Below are 24326 nucleotides of genomic sequence, written 5' to 3' on the forward strand. Positions count from 1 at the left end.
TCCAAGATTTGTTCTGCTTGTGATGAATCTTTCTCATATGTGCTTGCCCCCCTGCCTGCTTGTTTACTTTATGCATACTAGATATCTTACTATCATATCTTAGGTTATCTATCAGTCATTACTTTTGGGTCATAATCTTTTGCAAAATATTTTGTAACTCTGATCAGTATTAGTTGATTTCTATAGAAGTTTGGCTTTTCCACATTTATCCTGTTGAATATCAACTGTCTGCTTCAGTATTAACTAGAATCACAGCTTCAGGTTTATATTTGGCATTTCCATTCTCTAAACAAAGTGCGCTGCCCTAAGAGTGAGCAGTGTTTTTAGTGGTGGTGCGGTGACGCAGGGAGTTTTATCACACATGTGTGTCACAGAGTGATTCCCCTGTTGGGGTTCAAGTTCTAAATCCTCTCCTATTGTGCAGGTCATGAGGCTTTCCCTGTAGCTTTGCGAAAGCTCTCCCTGACAGCTTTGAAATGTGGTATGATTAATCTCATATGATATTGAAGAATTTTATCTGACAGTTATTAAAGAAATATTATTCTTCAGCTAAATGACCTGATGGTCAGAGCATACATTATGTTTCTTCCTTCTTTCCTGTCAGTCCTTTTCTTTACCCTCCAGCTTTCTCTTCCTTCCTGCCCCTCTCCTCTTTATTCTCATTCTTCTCTCTCCCTTTATTCCTTCTTTCTGTCTCTTCCTGTCTTGACTCAGAATGCATTTACCTTATTTTCAGGCCCAGGTTCAATATCTTCAGAGTAATTTTCTTGATTGCAATCAATCTGTATGAGTATCAGTTAGAGGAAAGTTATTTTAAAAAAATGAACATGGTATGAATATAGCTAAAGTAAGAAACATGCAAGGTATTTTTTTGAGCACTGCTATGTGAATACTGGTAAGTCACTAGGTACTATGATATTTTAAAGATACACGGATATTTATTTATTTATTATGTTCAGTTAGCCAACATACAGTATATCATTAGTTTTTGATGTGGTGTTCAATGATTTATTGTGTATAACACCCATTGCTCATCATAGTTACAAATGAGGAAGGGTGTTTCTTGAACAAATGCTGCTGATACAATTAGTTATAGTTTAGAAAAAATGTAAAGATGAATGCTCAGTTCTTTAAAAGATAAAAAGGAAATGTTGAGAGATTAAAATGTAATTTTATAAACATAAAGAAATGAGAAAGAAATGTTGGAAAATATTTATATTAAATCAGAATAAAAAGGCCTTTCTAATCATGAAGTTGATATAAGGAAAGAAACAATTTTCAAACCAAATTATTCTACACAAAAGATAAAGAATGCATTAAAATATTAGGGAATGAATGATAGCAAATTCCAAAGTTAAAAGTTGGAAGAAACAATAAACAAGTAATTCTTTTTTTTTTTAAGATTATTTATTTATTTTAGAGAAAGAGCACACGAGCAAGAGTTGGGGTGGAGGGAGAGGGAGAGAGAATCTCAAACAGACTCCCCGCTGATCATGTGAGGCTTGATCTAAAGACCCTGAGATCATGATCTGAGTCTAAATCAAGAGTTGGCCTCTTAACTGATGGAGCCACCAAGGTGCCCCATCAAACAATTCTTAAAGACTAAGTCTTAACAGTTACCACATACATAAAAACCTTTTACTAGTATTTGTGGTAGAAGATGTTGAAAATATGCCAATTACATCTTGAGAAGAGTGAGTTCAACAACATCCTTATAGTCATCCTCATTTTCTGCTGTTGAGAAAGGAAAGAGACATAGCTGTTGGTTTATTTTATTTTATTTATTTTTTTAAAGATTGTTTTAAAATTTATTTGAGAGAGAGAGAGAAAACATGAGTCGGGGGAGAAGAAGGAGAAGCAGACTCCCCAGTAAGCAGGGAGCCCAATGTGGGACTCAATCCCAGGACCCTGTGACCATGACCCAAGCCAAAGGCAGATGCTTAACCAACTGAGCCACCCAGGTGGCCCATGGCTGTTGACTTATTTTAAGTGTTGTTGTCTTTTGACTTAAGTCTCAGATCTTTCAGCTTTAATTCTTTCTTTTCCATAGGTGCTTTCATTATATTTCTAGCCTTTTTCTCTTCAGACTTAACAGCATAATTGACTTTCTTTGTTTTGGGCATTTTATCATAGCTTTCTTCTTTGTTTCTCTTTTCCTGTCCTTATCCCTACTTGAGTCTGTGATTGACAAGGAAGGCATCATAATGTAGGGTTTAAAGCACAGCCTCCGGAGTAAGCCTACCTTGTTTCAAATCCTAGTTCTACTAATTAGGGGCCAAGAGAAACAAAGGAGATTACTTAACATCTTAGTATCTGCTGCTATAACGTGAGAGGAATTTCCTAGATTCTCTTTAGTAGATTCATGGGTTTATTATATGGATCAAATATGTCAATATTTTTGAATTAATTAGAGCAGTATCTGAAATATAATCACTATATAAATAAGGAATAAAATACATTTTTAAATATTTTGCATATATATAACATGTGGTTCATTTTCTTTCTTTTAAGGCTTACAATGTTTTGTAAAGCCAAAGTGTTTTTTCTTTACATAAGCATATTTTGGTCATTCTTTCTTTCTTGATTTCTAAAAATTTTTATACTAAATTAAGATTCTTTTGGTCAAAGTGATATGAGGTTTTATTTTAACACATATCCATTATATGTTTTTATATATATATATATATATATATATATATATATATATATAAAATCTAAATATTCTATATATAACTTATTTTCAGTAACAGCTTTATTGAAATATAATCTTCATAAATTAACCCCTTTAAAAATGTCTAGTTCAGTGGGTCTTAGTATTTTCTGAAAATTGTGCAGCCATAGTAGCTATCAAAGTTTAGAATATTTTCATCACTCCTAAAAGGACTCCATATTTACTAGCATTCATTTCCTATCACTCCATCCCCTCAGCTCCTCATAACCATTAATCTATTTTCTATTTCTATGGATTTAGCCTTTCCAGACATTCCATATGAATAGACTCATACAATTTGTGCCTTTTTGAGTTTGTTTCTTTTTTTTTCTTTTTTTTAAAGATTTTATTCATTTATTTGACAGAGAGAGATCACAAGTAGGTAGATAGGCAGGCAGAGAGAGAGAGGAGAAAGCAGGTTCCCCGCCAAGCAGAGAGCCCGATGCAGGACTCGATCCCAGGACCCTGAGATCATGACCTGAGCTGAAGGCAGAGGCTCAACCCACTCAGCCCTCCAGGTGCCCTGAGTTTGGTTTCTTTGATTTAGCATGATGTTTTCAACATTCATTCATTCTGTAGTATATATCAGGACTTTATTCTTTTGTACTGACAAACAATTTTCTATTATATATAAATATATCACTTTGTGTTTATCCATTCATCAATTGACAGGTATTTGAGTTTTTCATTATTTGGTTAATATGAGTTATGCTACTATGAATGTTCTTGTACAAGATTTTTTTTGTTGTTGTTCCTTTGGGTATATGCCTAGGAATCAAATTGCTTTAGACATATGAGACTCTGTTTAAGGAAGTTTAACTTTTAATTCTGTTCAAGTTTTTAAGTTTTTGAAGAACTGCCAAAACTGTTATTCCAAGTAGATATCCCATTTAATATTCTCATCAGCAATGTTTGAAGGTTTCAACTTTCCCACATCTTCTTCCACAATTGTTAGTCTTTTTATTTTAGCCATCTTAGTAAGTGTGAAGTGGTATTTCATAGTGGTTTTTATTTGCCTTTCTCTAATGACTAATGATGTTGATTTTCCTTATATGTGCCTATTGCCCATTTGTAATTCATTTTTGATAAATATTTACTTAAATTCTTTGCTCATTGTTTTAACAAAATTGTTTGTCCTTTTATTATTCATATATATGTATGTATTTTTTCTTTTTCCTAGATGCAAGCCCTTATAAGGTAAATGATTTGTAAATATTTTCTCCCATTTTGTTGGAGATCTTTTCACTTTCTTGGTAGTATCCCTTGGGAAGCACAGATTTTTAATTTTGATGAAGGAGAGTTTATTTTTACTCAGTTTCTTATATTTAGTTACTGAAATCTTCACTCAGTTCAGTGATGAGCTAATGATTAAACAGATATTTAATTAAATGTGTTGAATCAATTAGTCTTCCAGACTTGGCCAAGGTGCTCTCTTTCTGTTTTGTGTTATGTACTCAATACTCCCATAGACAGTTACAAGTCTGCCTTAGCCTTCACTTTCTGTCTGTGCAGGACCTCAAAGCCAATCAGAGACGAAAGATTAGGGATTCTCTTCCTAATTCGTATATATTATATATACACACACAGACACACACGCACATACACCTCTTTTGGGCATGCACACATTCTTGCACATTTTTATGGCTTTCTAGATTCCCAGAAATATACAGATCTTTTCATATGCCCCTATTGCTATCTCATTTCCACTTTTCCTTTAAATTTTTTGTTGGTTGGTTGGTTTGGTTTGGTTTGGTGCACCTATTGTTATCTCCAATCAGTATCTCCAACATAATAAGCTGTAATGTTAAACAATTACTATTGTTTCTTTTCAATAAAGGTCTTAGGGATAGGACTGTTTACACAGACTGAACTTAAAGTCTTGCTCAAATAAAAATGAAGTCACAAAAATTGAACTTTTTAGGGGCCTGCTAGATAGGTCAAATGGTGACAGTTCTCCAGGGATGGGAACTTGGAGGAGCTCCAAGCCCTTTTCCCCCCCTCCAGTGTGTGCTAGGATGTTGGTTTTCATAGCAGACAAAATTACAAAGCTGATGGTTCACATCTCTTTGTTCTTACTGAGATTCAGCAATTTTTTGAAGTAAATGCTCTATAGATTGGTGCAAACTCTTTTTATCTATTTCCACTGTTCTGAAAAGTTGGTTTTGACAAGTGCTGCTATGTATTCATTGCCTTTATGGAAGAAGAGATTTTCTAGTGTTTGCTGTTCTAGAGGTGCTTCTTGGTTTGATTTTGATAGAGTGAGATTTTTCTCCTTATTTTTTCCAAAATGGTCATACATTTGTCTCCATAGATTTGAAATAATATGGCTATTTTGTTCTAATATATTGATTGTCCCTAAGGTTTATCAAAAATCACATTCTATCAATTTGACTATAAATGTTATCATTATTTCTGGGTAAATATATAATTAAATTATATAAAAATTAATAGAAAATTACTAATGTAAAAATATAATTAGGGGCTATTTCTTTTAGCTACAAATAAGAAAAAAGTCATTTTAAAACTTTATTAATTAAAAAGGTATAGCCATCCCCTTTTATCCTCAGGAGTTACGTTCCAAGACCCCAAGGGGATACCTGAAACTATGTATAGTATCAAATCCTATATATATTCTATGTTTTTACTATATACACATACCTATGATAGAATTCAATTTATAAATTAAGCATAGTAAGAGCTTAACAACAATAATAATAAAATAGAAAAATTACAACAATATACTGTAATAAAAGCTATGTGAATGTGGTCTCTTTCAAGATCCCTTATTGTATTGTACATCATGCTACTTCTTATAATGTTGTAAGATGATAAAATACCTCCGTGATGAGATGAAGCAAGGTAAATGATGTAGACTTTGTGATTTAGCATGAAGCTATTATTGACCTCCTGATGATACATCAGAAGGTTAATCATCTACTTCCAAACTGCAGTTGACTATGGGTAACTGAAACTGGGGAAAACAGAACCATGGATAAGGGGAGACTGCTGTAACTAAATTAGAAAAAAATGTGGAAATTGAGTTACTTTATATATAAACTCATAATTCAAACAAATACTAAAAAAGCTGCATGTATGAGTAAAGTTATACTTTTTTAAAACAAAACATGTCTTGAGAATATGGTAATTATAGGTCTTCTAACTCTATAAGACTAACAATGATTATTTTGATAATTTAAAAACAATATTTTAGTCTATTTACTTTGCTCCTAAATACACTAAAAAAAGGTGAATTGTTAAAATGCATTTTAAATACAAAGATCTCATTTGATTTCAATTTATTTTATTTTATTTCTATAGGACTTTGGAGATGATGGGTCCTTGTATATTACTAAGGTTACCACAACTCACATGGGCAATTACACCTGCTATGCAGATGGCTATGAACAAGTCTTTCAAACTCACATCTTCCAAGTAAATGGTAAGAAATGTGGAGTTGATATTGTTGCTTTATGCTACACTATGTAATCAAAGAATATCACAATTGATTAGGAAGGCAAGTTTTCAATTTTTTTAGTTTGGCAAAGTCTCAGTTTGTTTTGTTTTGTTTTGTTTTGTTTTGAAACTTATTGTTAATGTAAAACCTTTTTCAATTAAAAAAAAAACAGGTGGTTGGGTGGATAAATGCTATAAATTTTACTTTTCTCATTGTGAAATAGTACAGAATAATTCATTCTAATTGAAAATTAAAGCATAAAAAGCTTATTACTTTCTGAAATTTAAATATCAACAATTAGGCAACCATATGAATTTTAGAAATTGAAAAAATTAAGCATCTTGAAATTTTAATCAGATTATCTGGTTGATCTTAATGATATTAAAAAACTGCTATTTATGTACAGCAAATGTTACTCTTAATTGTTAATTTAATGGCTGTGAACATTGGCCATGTAGGCTGATATTCTATTTTCCTTAAGATTTTTTATTTATTTTATTTTATTAATTTAATTTAATTTAATTTATCCATTTGAGAGAGAAAGAGAGCATGTGGTTGGGGGAGGTGCAGAGGGAGAGAGAAGGAGAAGCTGATTCCTGGTGAACAGGAAGCTGGACTCGGACTTAATCCCAGGACCTGGAGACCTTAACATGAGTTAAAAGCAGATGCTTAACTAAGTCACCCAGGTGCCCCTGATACTATTCTTATAATCAGAGGATGTTTTTCTTTTCCTGATTTAATTCAAATTTTAGCTAATTAGTTCAATTGATGACATAGGATTATATGTATGATACATTAATTCATACTGATTCACTTCCATATTTTGTGTGTGTGTGTGTGTGTGTGTGTATAACTTTATGATTTACTAAAGGAAACAGAAACTTACTTGGCTTGTTGTAGGAACAGCAAGATGGCTTGTGTGGTTTGGATGAATTAAAAGGAGACTGACAGATATGAGCTTGGTGAGGTAGACTGGGGCCAGATCACCTAGATCCCTGGGGACCTAATTAAATATTTGGATTCCCACCCTAAGTATAATGTGAGAAGCTATCAAAGTATTTAGTGTACTAAATGGCATATTCTGATTTGTTTTAAAATGACTGGAAGCATTGAGATCTGTTCAAATATTTTAATAGTCTAGGGAAGAGATAACAGTGGCTAAAAATATGTTAATGATGAAGAGTAAAAAGTGGTTAAATTTAGTGTATTTGCTGAAAGTAGATCTGATGATATTACTGAGGAATGGCATGTAAATATAAGACAGAATTAAAAAAAAAATAAACCCATTAAATTTGAAACATTTAGATATATCTTTGTAACATTAACTGAATATAGAAGAAGCACATTTGGAGACTGAGATTATATATATATATATATATATATATATATATATAATATATTTGGACAAATTAACTTCAATATAATTTCTAGATGGAAATCAAATATGCAATCTAGTATGTAAGTATGGAAATCAGAGGAGAGTGACAGCCTAAAGTTGTATATTTAGATAATATCAATGTGTATAAACTATATTTAAAGCCATAAGTTTGATCTTGATGAGGTCACCTTAGGAATGAGTATAAATATTCATATTGAGGATTGAGCCTTGGAGCTGAGGTTAACAAGTGGAGTAAAGAAGACTTAGAATGAGCACCTTGTGATGGAAAGTATGTCCTGAGAAATCAATTAAAATGTATTGAAAAAAGTTTGAGAAGATTGGAGAGTTGATGGTTTGACTGTTGGGGGCACTCAATAGGAGCAGATCTAGGCCTTGGTTTCTAATACAAACCTAGTTGTAACTATCGATAGGTCAAGGCTTGGAAGCGAACTTTCAAGGACACCAGTGAAAAGAGCATACAAGGTACAAAGGAGGTGATGCATGCTACTCCCAGTGGTCTCAGATGTTTGTAGTTGGACTTTGGATACAGCAATTGTACCTGAGGATGCACAATCTTGGAAGGACAGAACAAGCTTGTTTGGGGGATGTTCTCTATCTAGATGTGGCATCCTGGGGAAATGGTTGTTTTTGCAAATCTGATTCTTAACCTCCCTCTTTGTTGTAACTGTTTACAGACGAATGGCCTCTTTGACAAAACTAAATCTCAAGCTATTTATTTATTTGTTTTGTGAAAGATTCTCCAGTTTTGTTTGGTTAACAATTAGTTCTGTCTTTTATATTCACTCCCAGTTCTAGTTCTCTTAGTCTAAGGACCAGCTGGTTGAGTTCTTAGTAGTCTGTAGAGTAGTGTATGGCTCATGTTCTAGCAACATCAGAATCACATGAAAAAATTATCAAAAGCGTAGAACTCTGGATTCCACTAACACTTTCTGGAACTTGATTTGAATACAGCACTTTGGCAAGCTTCCTAGGTAATTGTGATGCTTGGTAAAACATGAGAACCATTTCAAATAACTGTTCTTTAGGCATTTCTGTTCCCCATTCATGTTTGAAGCAGGCTGCTTGCATAACTTACTCATTTTCAGGCTCCAGCTGGGAAGCCCAGTAAGGGGGTTTTGAGCCAAACTGCAGGCTTTCATGTTGCAAGATGTGCCCTGAACAGCACTGGAGAAATGCACCTTCCCTATTTTATCTCCACCTTGTGAATGAACTGCTTCCTCTCTGATCACAAGGTTTTTCTGAAGATGGAATGTGAGAATGTGGGAACCATGAGGTCTCAGCCGCAGAGCTATGACCATCGGTCTCAGCATTATGAGTTAATTTAGAGGACTCAATATAAGCATTGACTGCTGCTGAGATTTAATGCTTTCTCTCTTCTAGAAACAGATCCCTGAACCTGGGAGAAAAACCGTTCTCTTTCAATTACCTCCCACTACATTTAATCTGCTCCAAAGTTCTTTGTATAAATGTTTTTTATGAAGGCGCGGGGTTTGCAAAGAGGAAAAATGATGACATTACTGCTGAACATCGGTTGAGACTGAACAGAGAGAGAACTGCAGTAGAGAGAGCCGTGGAGTTAAAGCAGGGGGATTTTATAAAAATTGCGGATATGATACTCTTTTACGCTGATGTGAATAATCTGGTAAAGAGGAAATGCAGATCATTTAAGAGGGAAAAAAGGGAAAATTGCAGTAGTCAAGTTTGTAAAAAGTTGATGTAATTAGTACACACATTGAAGGATTGGTCTTTGGAAGTTGAATAGTTAATCTGTTGAAACAGGGAGCAAGACAGACTGGGAACAGATGCTCAGGGTGGAAACATGAGGAAATAATCCTCTTCGCATTGCTTGGATTTCTTCAGTGCAGCCAGGAATACCAACTATTCAAAGTGAGGAGTTTGTAAGAGCTGATTTGAGCAGAGGAAGGGAGATAAAATAATTATCTTGCAGATCAGGAGGGTGATAGAAATAGCAGCTGATAGTTGGTATGTCAGGCAGATCTTTGGATATCCTTGAGGTGATAAATATTAGTATGTTTTCCTTCAGTTGTGGTTGGCTGTGCATTTGCAATCATAGAAAGAAGAGATTTGGGTTAAACCAGCATTTTATTTTGTCAGGTGAGTAAGTGGAAGAGAGACAGGAATGAGGAAAATAAGTTTACAAGAGAATTATTATAATGATGGACCACAGAAGAAGTGGTAAGGTAAGGAAAGGGGTAGGTAAGGAAAACAGTGAGACCATGAGAAATGTGAAATGAACTAAAATAGCGACTGGTGTTTCCAAGTTGATCAAGTACTTCTAAAACGGGGTGCTAGAACCAGCAAAATGCAGTTCCTTCATTCAAAGCACTTTCTTAAGGCATCTAGCAATTTCTCTTTATCAGAAACACATTTAATTAGGTCAAGTTTCTACAAAAGAATGCATGAACCACTAAGGTTTGATAGGTGTTCAGGGAGCCAGCTGTTCTAAATCTAACTTGCCAGTTCTCTTCTTAGCTGAAAAGGAGAAATGAAGTGAAGAATAACATTAATTCATCATTAATTCACACAGTAGATCAAAACTTTGTTCTACGGCATCTTTATCAAGGAGGGAAAATAATAAGTGCATTTCAAGGATCATATTTAATATTTAAACCTATTTGAAGAAACCAGAAAGCAAGTAGAAAATGTATTGTATGTATATCAGTAAGAGATGACCTTTGGGCATGATAACAGAGACCCCAAATAACAGGGGCTTAAAGAAGATACTGCTGTGTTTTCTTACATGTAAAAGAAGCCCAGATAAGGCACTTCAAAAGGCAACTCCATCATGTCATCATTATCGTTTGCTTCCCCTACCATGGTGAGAACATGGTTTCCATTCTCCGTGTCATCCCATGTTTTTCCAAATGGCAGTGGAAATTCCAATTATCATGTTCATATTTCAACAAGGAAAAAGGAAGAAAGAGGGAGGAAAAATAACACCTGTCACCTGAGAGAGCACTTTTGAAATAACTTTAATGGAAGTAACAACAGTAACTTCCATTGACCCTCTCTAAATGCAGAGATTTAAGTATATTTCTTTGGCCTTATTGTTTTGCCATCCACAACAATTAAGGGTTCAATTACTTAAAAGAAGAAATAAATATTGGATAGGTCAGTGGCCATCTTTGTCACAAAAATGTCTGGTGTACCAAAACTTTTTGCAAAACAGTAGTAGAACAATGACACTTTATAAAATTACTTAGAAATGGTAGGATTAGCTGTAAAACAGCAGCAGCTGAACAAATGATTTGCTAAACAAGTGATTTCTTTTTTGTGTGTGTGTTTTCCTTTCCTTTGGTTTTGTGATGTTTCATATTTGCAATAATAACTTTAAATGTATATTTTATGTATAAATAAGTACTCATTTTCTATACTTCATCCACTTTTCAGAAAGGGTTAAAAAGGCCTTTAGAAAATTAAGTTTTCACAGAAAACTTAACATATTTATCTGAGCAATTTTTCAATTAGTAATAAAAATAAAATATATCATCGATTACCATAAAAAGCTCTGAAAATACCACAAGTTATTGGAATTTGTGAAAGTGTTTTTGAAGTGCAAAGTCTATTTAAATATCCCAGGGTGAAAGCCAAATAAGTCTATCAATAGTCCTGTTTCTTTTCAAACAATGCAAAATTAGATTATTGAAATACGAGAGTGCTTCTGTGTCCTTGTCAGAAGCAGCATTATGTATAAATCAAAGGAGCTTGACTCTGCCAGCGGAATTCATTTCATGCTTTTTCTTTTCTTTTTACATAAAGCAAATCGTCTTTAGATCTTCAGCTTATGAAACAGAATGTTTGAAATTTTAAAAGTCATTCAGTGTTTACACTACCCTCTGGGCAGAAAGCTTGTCCATATTCACAATAGACCTCTAATGTATGCTGTAATTTCCTTCTCGTTCATATTGTTTAAGACCTTACACATAATATCAAGTGGATTTTTTTTTTTTCTTGCTCATGGCAGAAATGTGTGCACAAAATTGCTGGTTTTATAGGATGTCTATATAGAACATCCCATTTTTCTCCTTCGAAGTTTGAAAACATCTAAAGGAAGACACTAGAGCCAGATGTATAGGTATGGAAACCTCACCTCCATTACTGACAAAGCTGTTTAGAGAAAGTGGGTTAAGTCTGGGCAACAATGGCCTGCTTTGTCTTGCATCATAGACTTGAACTTCCTTCTCCAGTCACAGGCAGCCTTCCCTGCCAAGGTTTCTGTATAGCCAAAATGCAAATGGGAATAAAATCTTGTTGCAAGCAGTAAGATCTAGAAAGCAGGTGGTGAGAGGCCTACCTCCCCCTTCGCACTCTTCCTCCCTGGATGAGCAGGGGAAAGATGAGAAAGAAAAGCCTTGAAGGTTACTCTGACTCGGAGATTCTCTGTAGTTCTTCGGCAAACAGCATCAGCAACTTGTTTTCAAGGCAAATTCTCAGACTTGCACCCACAACTACCGAATCAGAAACTCTGTGCCTGAAGGAGAGTGATCCGTGTTTTAACAAACTCTCCTCATGATTCTGACCATGTGTGAGAATCACTGCTCTAGAAATCTTAATCCTTAAAGACCTAAGAAGTGGGAGTATGTGTTCCTTCCTCATACACTCCAGCTTTCTTCTCTTAATTTTGACTTGAAGCTAAGCTCACAGTGATCTTGGGAAGTGGCTGTCTCTTAAGGGGTGGGATCAGCCATGTGTCAAATCAGTCATCCCTCTAGGAGGTCTGGCCACAGATGTGTTGATGTTGATGTCTTGCCCAAAAGCCTACCTAGGCCTTCTCAACTGTGGTGGACATCCCCTGATGGCTTGATGCTTCAGGAATGTGTCCCAAACCACTCTCCTAAGAATTTTATTTGACACAGGAAGCTTTATCAGCTGAACTCGAGGGAGTCTAAATGTGCCAGGGATTTAATGTCTTACACGGACAGTCCTTAACCAGTGAGGGACACAAGTGAAAAAGTAAGAATCGCTGTTTCGCACTCACTCAGAGAGAAGATTCTAAGATACATTCCATATGATTCTTCCTTCCTTCTTTCTTTCTTCTCTCTTTCTTTTCCTATTTCTTTCTCCCTTTCTTTCTCTCTTTTTCTTTTTCTTTCTCTTTCTCTCTTCTTCCTTCCTTCCTTCCTTTCCTTCCCCTCCCTTCTCCTCCCCTCCCCTCTCCTTCCTTCCCCCCCTTTTTTTTCTTTTCTTTTCTTTTCCTTTTTATTTTTTTCTTTTCTTTCTTTTCTATTTTTCTTGCATCCATCTTACCTTTCTGGTCTCTAGCTTGTGCTTTCTGGGATCACGTCCCAAATCAGCAACATGAACGTAAGTTCTTTTCTCAAAGCTGCTTTTGGGGACAGTCACATTTAAGAATATCCTTACCTTAATAATAAATGTTGTCCTTTCGTAGCTCACCCTGCAAGCTACTGATAGGCACCATATGTTTGCTTCCAGAAGGCTTTGAAATATGATTAAACATTGTATTAATTCATAGACTCCAGAGTCTGAAAAGTCTGTCTCTATTATCCCCCATGCTAAATTATGTCCAGTTACACTGTTTGATAGAGCTCTTCAGAGCCTCTGCAATTATATTAAATCTTGACATCAAGACACTACTATTATGTAATAGCAAGAGCATATACATGCTCAAACTTCAATATGTAATCTAATTATTAAATTCCCACCGAGAAATAAAACTTCAAAGATTAAAGTTTCAAAGAAATAAATCCAAAGTAATTAATATACAAAATTAAAGTACTCTGCCCTTGCAACATAAAATCTAGAGAAAGTCCAAATGCTTTAATTACAAGTAAAGTTCAAGAATCAAATTCTACCTCTAGTTCTTATTTAATTTCCTTTTGGTGAGAGAGGTCCTTGAAAAGTTTATGGTTTGGGTATAAATTCAACATCTTTATCTTGGGCTAATTCTCATTAGATTTAAGTGTACCATCTTGCTATTTGTTTTCAAATAGTCATGTCTATTCTTTATTATTTCCTTGTATTTTCCTTCTGTTGGATTGCATAACTTTTAGAATTCTATTTTATTTTCAGGATGGACTTGTTAGCTATATATCTTTGCTTAATTTTTTTAGGTGTAGCTGTAAGCTATATTTACAATATGCAACTTTATCCTATTACCACATACCTTCAAATAATATTTTATTACTTCACATTTAAAATAAAACCTTAAAACAGAAATCTTAGGTTTCTCTCTTTCCATCCTTTGTGATAATACTGTTAAATATTTTATTTCTATGTATGTTACAAACTCTATAACACATTGTTTTATTTCTGCTTTCAGTAAGTAAATATTCTGGGGCAACTGGGTGGCTCAGTTGGTTGACACTCAAGAGTTGAGTGTCTGACTCTTGATTACAGCTCAGGTCACGATCTCAGAGTTGTGGGCTTGAGTCCTGAGTGGGGCTCTGCACTCAGCAGAAGTCTGCTTGAGATGCTCCCTCTATTTCTGCCCCTCCCCCCCCCACTTACCCATGCACACATAATAAATATATAAATCTTTAAAAGGAGGTATCAGGGTGGCTCAGTGGGTTAATGCCTCTGCCTTCAGTTCAGGTCATGATTCCAGAGTCCTGGGATGGAGCCCCGCATCAGGCTCTCTGCTCGGCAGAGAGCCTGCTTCCTCCTTTCTCTCTGCCTATTTCTCTGCCTACTTGTGATCTCTGACTGTCAGATAAATAAATTAAAAAAAGAAAAAAAATCTTTAAGTCTTTAAAAGAATAAGTAAATATCCTTCAAAGATATTATTTTTTAAAAAGAAGAGACAAACTTTTACTGTTTCTGATCCTCCTCATTCATTTATGTAAATCCAAATTTCTCCATTTTCTTTTAGTCTAATAAACAGTTTTTTAACAATTTTATCAGCAATTTGTTTGTGGAAAGGTATTTTTTTTCCCCTTCATTTAAGAATATTTCTGCTGGATATTGAAATTTAGGAAAGCAGTTTCTATTTTCTGTTTTTCTTTCAATATTTTACTGTTGCATTATATTCTGGCTTGTAGTTTTTTTTTTTAATTTTTAAATTTAATATTATTTTTTATAAACATATAATGTATTTTTATCCCCAGGGGTACAGGTCTGTGAATCACCAAGTTTACACACTTCACAGCACTCACCATAGCACATACCCTCCCCAATGTCTGAGCAATTTTTCAATTAGTAACCCCACCCTCCTCTCCTGACCCCCCTACCCCCAGCAACCCTCAGTTTGTTTTGTGAGATTAAGAGTCACTTATGGTTTGTCTCCTGCCTGATCCCATCTTGTTTCATTTATTCTTCTCCTACCCCCTAACCCCCCATGTTGCATCTCCACTTCCTCATATCAGGGAGATCATGTGATAGTTGTCTATCTCCGATTGACTTATTTCACTAAGCATGATACCCTCTAGTTCCATCTACATCATCGCAAATGGCAAGATTTCATTTCTTTTGATGGTTGCATAGTATTCCATTGTGTATATATACCACATCTTCTTTATCCATTCATCTGTTGATGGACATCTAGGTTCTTTCCATAGTTTGGCTATTGTAGTCATTGCTGCTATAAACATTCAGGTGCACGTGACCCTTTGGATCACTACGTTTGTATCTTTAGGGTAAATACCCGTTGCACAATTACTGGGTTATAGGGTAGCTCTATTTTCAACTTTTTGAGGAACCTCCATGCTGTTTTCCAGAGTGATTGTACCAGTTTGCATTCCCACCAACAGTGTAGGAGGGTTCCCCTTTCTCCGCATCCTCACCAGCATCTGTCATTTCCCAACTTGTTAATTTCAGCCATTCTGACTGGTGTGAGGTGATATCTCATTGTGGTTTTGATTTGTATTTCCCTGATGCCAAGTGACGTGGAGCACTTTTTCATGTGTCTGTTGGCCATCTGGATGTCTTCCTTGCAGAAATGTCTGTTCATGTCTTCTGCCCATTTCTTGATTGGATTATTTGTTCTTTGGGTGTTGAGTTTGCTAAGTTCTTTATAGATTTTGGACAGTAGCCCTTTATCTGATATGTCATTTGCAAATATCTTCTCCCATTCTGTCAGTTGTCTTTTGGTTTTGTTAACTGTTTCCTTTGCTGTGCAAAAGCTTTTGATCTTGATGAAATCCCAATAGTTCATTTTTGCCCTTGCTTCCCTTGCCTTTGGCGATGTTCCTAGGAAGATGTTGCTGCGGCTGAGGTCGAAGAGGTTGCTGCCTGTGCTCTCCTCAAGGATTTTGATGGATTCCTTTCTCACATTGAGGTTCTTCATCCATTTTGAGTCTATTTTTGTGTGTGGTGGAAGGAAATGGTCCAATTTCATTTTTCTGCATGTGGCTGTCCAATTTTCCGAACACCATTTATTGAAGAGGCTGTCTTTTTTCCATTGGACATTCTTTCCTGCTTTGTCGAAGATTAGTTGACCATAGAGTTGAGGGTCTATTTCTGGGCTCTCTATTCTGTTCCATTGATCTATGTGTCTGTTTTTGTTCCAATACCATGCTGTCTTGATGATGACAGCTTTGTAATAGAGCTTGAAGTCCCGAATTGTGATGCCACCAACTTTGGCTTTCTTTTTCAATATTCCTTTGGCTATTCGAGGTCTTTTCTGGTTCCATATAAATTTTAGGATTATTTGTTCCATTTCTTTGAAAAAAATGGATGGTACTTTGATTGGGATTGCATTAAATGTGTAGATTGCTTTAGGTAGCATAGACATTTTCACAATATTTGTTCTTCCAATCCAGGACCATGGAACATTTTTCTATTTCTTTGTGTCTTCCTCAATTTCTTTCATGAGTACTTTGGCTTGTAGGTTTTAATGCTTTATAAAAGAGAAGTCAGTTATACCTCTTGTCTTTTTTTTTTTTTTTTAATTTTCCTCTGGAAGTTTTTAAGGTTTTCATTTTTCACTGGGTTTCAGCAATTCAATTATTAATATGCTTGGGTTCTGTTTTCTCTACTTGTATTTATCCTGTACGATTATTCAACTTCTTGGAGTTTGGGATATACATTTTTCAGCAAATTTGGAAAAAAAAAGAGCAATCATTTTTAAGTAGATTCCTGCTTTCTGATTCCACTAGGAATTCAAGTACAGATATGCATGGCTGCTTGACATTTTTCTATAGGCCAATAAAATCAGTTTTATTTGTTTCCCTCTTCATGCTTTGCCCTCATTATACTTCAATTTAGATAGTTTTTATTGCTCTGACTTTGAAGTCACAAATCTATTTTGCTGCATATACAATTTGCCATTAAACTCAACCAAAGTATTTTAAAGATATATTTCAGATATCATGTTTTTCGATTTCAGATTTTGATTGTTTTTTATGACCCCCATTTTCTCCTTGATTGTGTTCATGTTCCCCTTAAACATTTGAATCTATCTATACCAGATATTTTGAAGATCATTTCATGGTTTTTGAAATTTTATATCTTTGTCTATTGATCAATATTTTTCTTGAATATGATTTTCCTTCTCACATCTGTCTTCTGTTGTTGTTGTTGTTGTTGTTGTTGTTGTTTTTGTTTGTTTTTGTTTTAGATGATGGAAATTGGTGAGAGAGATTTGTGGGATTCCTTTTAGAAGTGTTTCTTTGGCATTAGCCTATCTGTTAGACCTTTTTTGAAGCTTTCTTTTTAACTCAATTTGAGTATTTCTAGAGTAAACTTTACACTAAGTTTTGCTTCACTATTTTCCTAAGATGTAGTGTTTCTGGGGTCTCTATGAGGTGTTTATTTAAGTTCCTTTAATCTGTTTTTTTTTGTTTGTTTGTTTGTTTTTTGTTTTGTTTTGTTTATTTTTCTATTAGGTCTCTCTAGTTGGGAGTCTGATTAATCTAACTCATATGTCACCTATTCTTGAGTAAGCTCTTGAAGTTTTTAAATTTATAGCTCCCTAGTAGTTGTTCTTTCTATAGCCATTGAACTTTGCATGACTTTGTGGTGTTTCATCCTATGGTTTGAGCTGAAGCCCCAACAGAAACCTGATTCAGATTCATGTAGCTTTTTCTATCACTACATACTTCTGTCCTTTCTGACACTCTTCTTACAAATTCCAGGTCTCAAGGTTTCCTGAATTCCAGGAAATGGAATGAATGTCCTTTCAGTTTCCTGAATTCCAGGAAATACTCTTTTATTTGAGCAAGACCCTTCAATTCTTCTGCCTCATACCAACATAAACTAAATGTCTCTAGGCAGAAAACAGGCAATTACAAGCTCTACCCATTTTCTTCTTTTTTCTTTTTTTTTCCCCTAGGGATCATGATCTTCCGCTGATGGTTTTGCAACATTTGATAATGGTTGTTTCATATTGGCTCTATTTATCTATAGCAGAGGCTTATCTGTTCTACATTTTCTATCATGAACTTATATCTCATATGAACCAAAAAAGAAGATATTCTTTTTTCTTTCTTCAAATTTTTATTTCAATTGCAGTTAGTTAACATACAGTGTATTATTACCTTCAGGTATAGAATTTAGTGACTCATCGCTTACATACAACAGCCAGTGCCCATCACAACAAGTTCCCTCCTTAATACTCATCACTTATTTAACCCATCCCTCTACCCACCTTCCCTTTGGTAACCATCAGTTTGTTCTCTATTGTTAAGAGTCCATTTTATGCTTTGCCTCTCTCTTTTTTTTTCCCTATGTTCATTTGTTTTGTTTATTAAACTACACATATGAGTAAAATCATGTGGTATTTGTCTTTCTCTGACTGACTTATTTTGTTTAGCATAATACATTCTAGCTCCATCCATGTTGTTGCAAATGGCAAGATTTCATTCTTTTTGATGGCTGAAAATAGTCCACTGTGTGTGTGTGTGTGTGTGTGTGTGTGTGTGTGTACCACTTCTTCTTCATCCATCATCAGTTGATGAACATGGGCATTTGCTCTCTTCCCATAATATGACTATTGTTGATAATGTTACTATAAACATTGGGGTGCATGTGCCCCTTTGAATCTCTATTTTTGTATCCTTTGGGTAAATACCCAGTAGTGCAATTGCTGTATCATACGGTAGGTCTAGTTTTAACTTTTTGAGGATGCTCCATACTGTTTTCCAGAGTGGCTGCACGAGTTTACATTCCTTCCAACAAGAGTAAGTGGGTTCACGGAACCATTTTTTAAAAGACTGAGAGGTTTTGTTAGTTAAAGTCAAGCTTTCTCATGACCTTTATTTTGTAAACCTTCTGGAAGTTGGTGAAATGGCTGATGCTGACAGCACCAACACTATAGGAAATAAATTTAGAAATTTTGAGTAATACTTGTTTTATTCTCAATGTCCACTACTTAATTCTGCCACAAGTAGAGCTGGCACTCAGTAGTACATGAAGGGAGGAGAATGAAAAACAACCACAATAGCAACGACAAAAACAACAACAACAACAGCAGCAACAGATTGTGTTTTGGCTGTGGTGGAATATGAGTTTTCCTATATCAATTTCTCAAAGCTAAAGAAATTATTCTGAATTGATCATAACTACCCCAAAATAGGTTAATTTTGTGATTACATGTGAAGAAGAGATTGTTATCTGCCAAATAATTTTCTACAGCTTTCTTCAGTGATAGAGGCCCAGTTTCAGCCAGTTTCATGACTACCCACCTAAACTTACCTTTCTCAGATGTCTTTGAAGCTAAGTATTGTCCTGTAACAAGGTTTTTGCTAATGGAGTATGCTAATAACTAATGTGCTTAATATCTGGAGCTTATTTATTTATTTATTTATTTATGATTTATTTATGATTTTATTTATTTGAGAGAGAGGGTGCACAAGCAGGGTGAGTGGCAGACAAAGGAGAAAAATGCTTCCCACTGAGCAGGGAGCCCAATGTGGGACTCTATCGCAAGATGCTGGTCTCATGACCTGAGTCAAAGGCAGGCACTTAACCAACTGAACCACGAAGATACCCCTAATGTCTGGATTTTAACATAAAAGGGAAGTTATGTGCTTTCCTTTCTCTTTTTCTTCATTTCTGTTTATTAGAATATGGATCTGATAGTGGTAGCTGAGGAGATATGTTGAATTGAGAGAAAGGAAATTATGTTTTAAAGTTAGCAGAAGAAAAAGAAATTTCCTGGGCATGGAAGGCTTAATAATATCTTCACAAAAGATATTCATATCCTAATCTCTGGAACTCGTGAATGTTACCTAATATGGCTTTTGAGGAGAGTTACATATGTGGTTAAGCTAAGGAGCTTGAATTGGAGATACTACCCAGGTAGGTTCTAAATATAAGCACTCACACACAAATGAGGCAAAAAAGTCAAAGAAGGAAATGGGACCTATGATAACAGAAGGAAGTAGTTGGAGTGATTTGATAAAGGGGTCATAGTCCAAGAAATGCAGGTGGTTTCAAGAACCCAGAAATAACAATAGGATGGATTTCCCCTAAGACCCGAAAATGAACCAGCCGTGCCAGCACCTTGACTTTAGTTCCCTAAAATTGTTTTTGGACTTTTAGCTTCTAGAAGTTTAAGAGAATAAATTTTTGTTGCTTTAAGCCACTAAACCTGTGGTAATTGTTTCAGCAACACTGAGTTTTGTACAAGATGAAGTTACCAAATTAACCTTTCACCATTTCAAGGACTTACAGTTCAACCAGTATCTTATATTTATTTATCAGGTTTATTGTCATTTCTCCTACAGTCCAGCTTCAGACTGGTAGAGAGGCTCTCTTTGATGTATTTGATGTATTCAGTGATTCAGGATCCTTCTTTCTATAGGCCACAATATTATGTAAGATGATGCTATTGCCATGGCCTTGTTACAGTCTATGGACTATTTCTCTGAACAGTTATCCATCCATGAAATAAAGTATAGAAATTATTAGTAACCTCAAAAATATTTTTAGAGTAATTGCATATTTCTACACCGTCTATGTAAAGGATTCTATTACCTGGTAACTATAGCTTTGAAAGAAAAAAAAAAAAAAGATCTCCTGATGAGTTTAAGAATCACTTCCCTAAAGCCTTGGGATCCTCCAGTAGAGCCTCTGCTTTTTTTGTTTGTTTGTTTTCTTGTTTGTTTTTTGTTTGTTGTTGGTTTGTTTAGCAGATAACGGAAGAGACAACACTTTAAGGATTGTGTAGGAGGCTTATAAGGGTGGGCCTTGTAGCAGATAGCCCTTTGCCTGCTTACTAGGGTTCACAATTAGTACATTCTGTTGTAAGGGAATTTGAGGAAGAGAAGCTGGCTCTGGGTTCAGAATGAAACAGTAATACTTATAGTACACATCCAGCCTGATTTTGTCATGAGAACACAATGCTCGTAAGCTTTCTGGGAGAAAGACCAAGTAGTGTAGAGTGCCACCTCTTTAAGAAAACATTTAAGACAATCATATTGTCTCTGGGGAATAGGCGTTTTTGGAACCAGTGCCACATGGAATTATTTGTATTTGTGAAACCAGGTCCACAACGATTTCACCAAGGCCCCACATTGCTTCAGCTGACATATAGCCTTTAGCTGATTCTGAGACTAAAATTGAGATTAATGTTTCTGAAAACTATGCCTTCAGGGGACTACTGCTGACCTTAACTTCACCATGAGCTCTACACTGTGTCATTTCCTCAATTTAGAAGGATTGCAGACCTTGTGTAGTATTTATTTCTATTACATTTTCCCCTGCTCTGTTGCTCTCTTTCTCTTTAGTTGTTCCATCATTTATTTCAGGAGTGTTCACCAACTTCATTATCGTCTTAATTTGGATTCTCCCTTTTCCTTCAGCAGGGCGGTATGCTAGAAATAAGTGTCTTCCTTCTTCTTTATTGCTCCCTGCCTTTAGGCCCAAACATTTTGTTCTTGTGTATTTCTTTATTGTTATGCCCCAATAATGGGTCCGTGATTAAAGGAGCAAGACTGATATAAAGCAAAGGTCAAGCAAAGATTTATTTCACGCCAAGCATCAAGAATCTAACCGAACATTCAGGGACGCACCTCTTACAAGAGAGGGCAACCCTTCCCTGTTTCACAGACTAGTTTTTAAGGGCAAAGGCCATGCGGTTGGGCCTGGCCACTCACAGGTGACCAATGAGATTGTAACACACACAGGAAACTCCACAGTGATGCTAGGTGACCAACTGAATTACAATTTACCCTAGTAGACATTTGAACCAGCCTATTACACCTTGATTAGGATTGGTGCCAAAAAGGCTCCCAAAGGGCAGGCCCCATACTCCTTGGTAAGCAGGGAGACAGTATGCAACCCCCCCACTGATCAGAGGTCTCCACCTGGCCTGACACACCCTTGTATCTGGGCTTTGTTACCTGGAATTGGTTTCTGGGACTTGTTTTTAAGTGAATCCCCTGGGGGAAGGGGAGCAGGGACAGTATAACTTTAATGAAAGCCTCTTGCTAAATAGGTCCTTACATTCCCCCCTTTTCTTTGGAGACTAGTCAAATTTTGACTCTTTAGCCAGTTCTATACCCTCCTTTTAATGGCTGCTAGACTGTTTTAATGACTCCAGTGTGATTTACCCAGAAACAGTATTTCTCTTCTAAGGTTATGCAGAGCACCCCCCGACACACACACCGCTTCCCTTTATTTCGCAATTGCTTATACCTCCTGCCTATATCTTAACAACAGAGGCAACAATGAATTTAATGAACTCATTGTTTTTGAGTCTTAGTTTTAGTCCATGATTGGCAGTGTCCAGGGGCAGCGGCATCCACCTCTGGAGGGCATTCTCGTCCTCGGCTTGTTTGATGTGACCCGCATGAATCCAGGTCCTGACGCCATATACTTTTATTGCCATGTGGGTGGTCAGGATGACAGTAAATGGTCCCTTCCAGCGAGGCTCCAAGCCTCCCAGTTGGTGACAGCGCATCCAAACTAAGTCCCTGGGTTGGCGAGGATGTGGCTCCACCTCCGTCTCCAGCCCAGTGTGGGCAGTCTGGATCCCTGCATGGGCTCCCTTTAAGACAGACTGTAATGCCTGCAGTGACTGGAGTACAGATTGATCAGTCATTTCTGCTATAGCAACCTCTTGTAATAGAGGGCGGCGGGGGGGGTGTCTCCTGAACATTATTTTAAATGGGGGTCACCTTATTTAAGTAGAGTGTACATCGCGCCCTGAGGAGGGCAAAGGGAAGGATATCTACCCATCCACTGCCAGTCTCCAGAATTAACTTTGTCAAGGTCTCTTCAAGAGTCCAATTAATTCTTTCTACTTGCCCTGAGCTCCGGGGCCAGTAGGCACAATGTAGTTTCCACTTAGTGCCTACAGCTTTAGCCAATACCTGTGAGACTGAACTCACAAATGCAGGGTCATTGTCTGACCCAATAGCAAGAGGTAACCCAAACCTCTATCTCTTTTCCCTCTTTCCATTTTAGTTTTTCCCGCATTTACCACCTGGCATTGAGTACATCTATCAACCATATCTTGAGCCATACGCCCTAATTTAGAAACCCGGAACTGCTAGCCCATAAGCTCTTTAAGCTTGCATGTCCCCAAATGAGTGCCCTGATGTATTTGGCTTAATAATTTTCTTTCTAGTCTTAGCCCAATCTCCTTCATAGTCTAATTTAGTCCACTTCTGTAAATATACCTGCATCCTTGACCAGGAGGGCTGTGGCAGCAATTATGCAGAGGCAAGGGGGAACCAAGCCACTACTGGATCTAGTTTCTTGCTAAGATAAGCTATTGGCCTTTGCCAAGGCCCCAGAGTCTGAGTCAAAACTCCTTCAGTCACCCTTGCCGTTCCATTCACATACAAGTGGAAGGGCTTGGTAACATCTGGGATGGCCAATGCTGGGGCACTCAGTAAGGCTCTTTGTAATTCCTGAAATGATCCTTCTGCCTCAGCTGTCCACTCTACCATAGTTGAGTCCTCCCTTAGCCAGTTCGTAGAGAGGTTGCACCATCTCCACGAACTGTGGTATCCACAGCCTGCAGTAGCCCACCATTCCAAGGAATTCCCTCATGGAGACCAAAGTCTAAATAAGTGGAGTGGCTCTTACAAAGCTATGTTTTCACTGCTGACACCTGATACCCTTTTCCCTGCAAAGTCTGTGAGACAGCTCTCGTCCCCCACAAGCATGACCCATAGTCCTCAGCGGCTATTTCCACTATTCCCACTAATTCAGTCAGATTCTTCCTTTCAAATTCTTTAATTTTCTGAAGTTTTTCTTCCTTATATCTGGGGCTGACTGACTGGCAAAGGCAAGATCGCTTACGCGAGTTATCCTGCAACTTCTCTGAAGTTTACCTTAAGCTGTTTATCTTAGGCAAACAAACATTTAAAGACAACCAAATCTAGAATTTAACATCCATAAAGGTGTGTTATTAAAACTACTTTTTCTCTCTAAAATAACCCTCATTTCCAGAGATAGCCAAATCAGGACTAATTCACTTGAAAAACAAGTCCAGTTTTAACAAACTTGGCCTAATTATTTACATAAGCTCAGCAAGAACAGTGAGTAATCATATAGATTTAGAATCTGCTTTGCTGGTTCTTATAAGGAATCTCTAGGTTGAACTATTAGTAGCCTCTCCGGGCCAGAAGCCAAGCCACGTACTTGCCATCAGACATGCCTGCAATACCTGTCAGATTTGGGCGAACTCCTGAGGTGCCCAAAGTAATCTGAGGTTCCTCCTCCTACCAGGGAGTGACATTCTTTACTCACCTGGTCAAGCTGCTGGGAACTCTGTAAGCAAGGTATCAGGCCAACAGTTCCAAGAGGCTTTACGGGTCCAGGTTTTATAAAGTCAACCTTAGTTCCTTTAAGCTGGTCATATCTGAGTCTTTTCACATATGACATTCCAGTCA

General features: G+C 36.4%; 1 protein-coding gene across 4 annotated transcripts in view; it reads left to right on the plus strand.

The window, feature by feature from the left end:
- Positions 1 to 24326, plus strand: part of FSTL5 (follistatin like 5) — a 758840-nt gene that overhangs the window by 546032 nt on the left and 188482 nt on the right. For all 4 annotated transcript variants that reach the window (XM_047717766.1, XM_047717769.1, XM_047717768.1 and 1 more), the window contains exon 8: positions 6029 to 6149. In XM_047717766.1, coding sequence (XP_047573722.1) covers positions 6029 to 6149 — 121 coding nt within the window. The remainder of the gene's footprint in view (positions 1 to 6028; positions 6150 to 24326) is intronic.

The sequence above is a fragment of the Lutra lutra genome, chromosome 2 (genome assembly GCF_902655055.1).
Source record: "Lutra lutra chromosome 2, mLutLut1.2, whole genome shotgun sequence".
In the NCBI taxonomy this organism is placed as follows: Eukaryota; Metazoa; Chordata; class Mammalia; order Carnivora; family Mustelidae; genus Lutra; species Lutra lutra.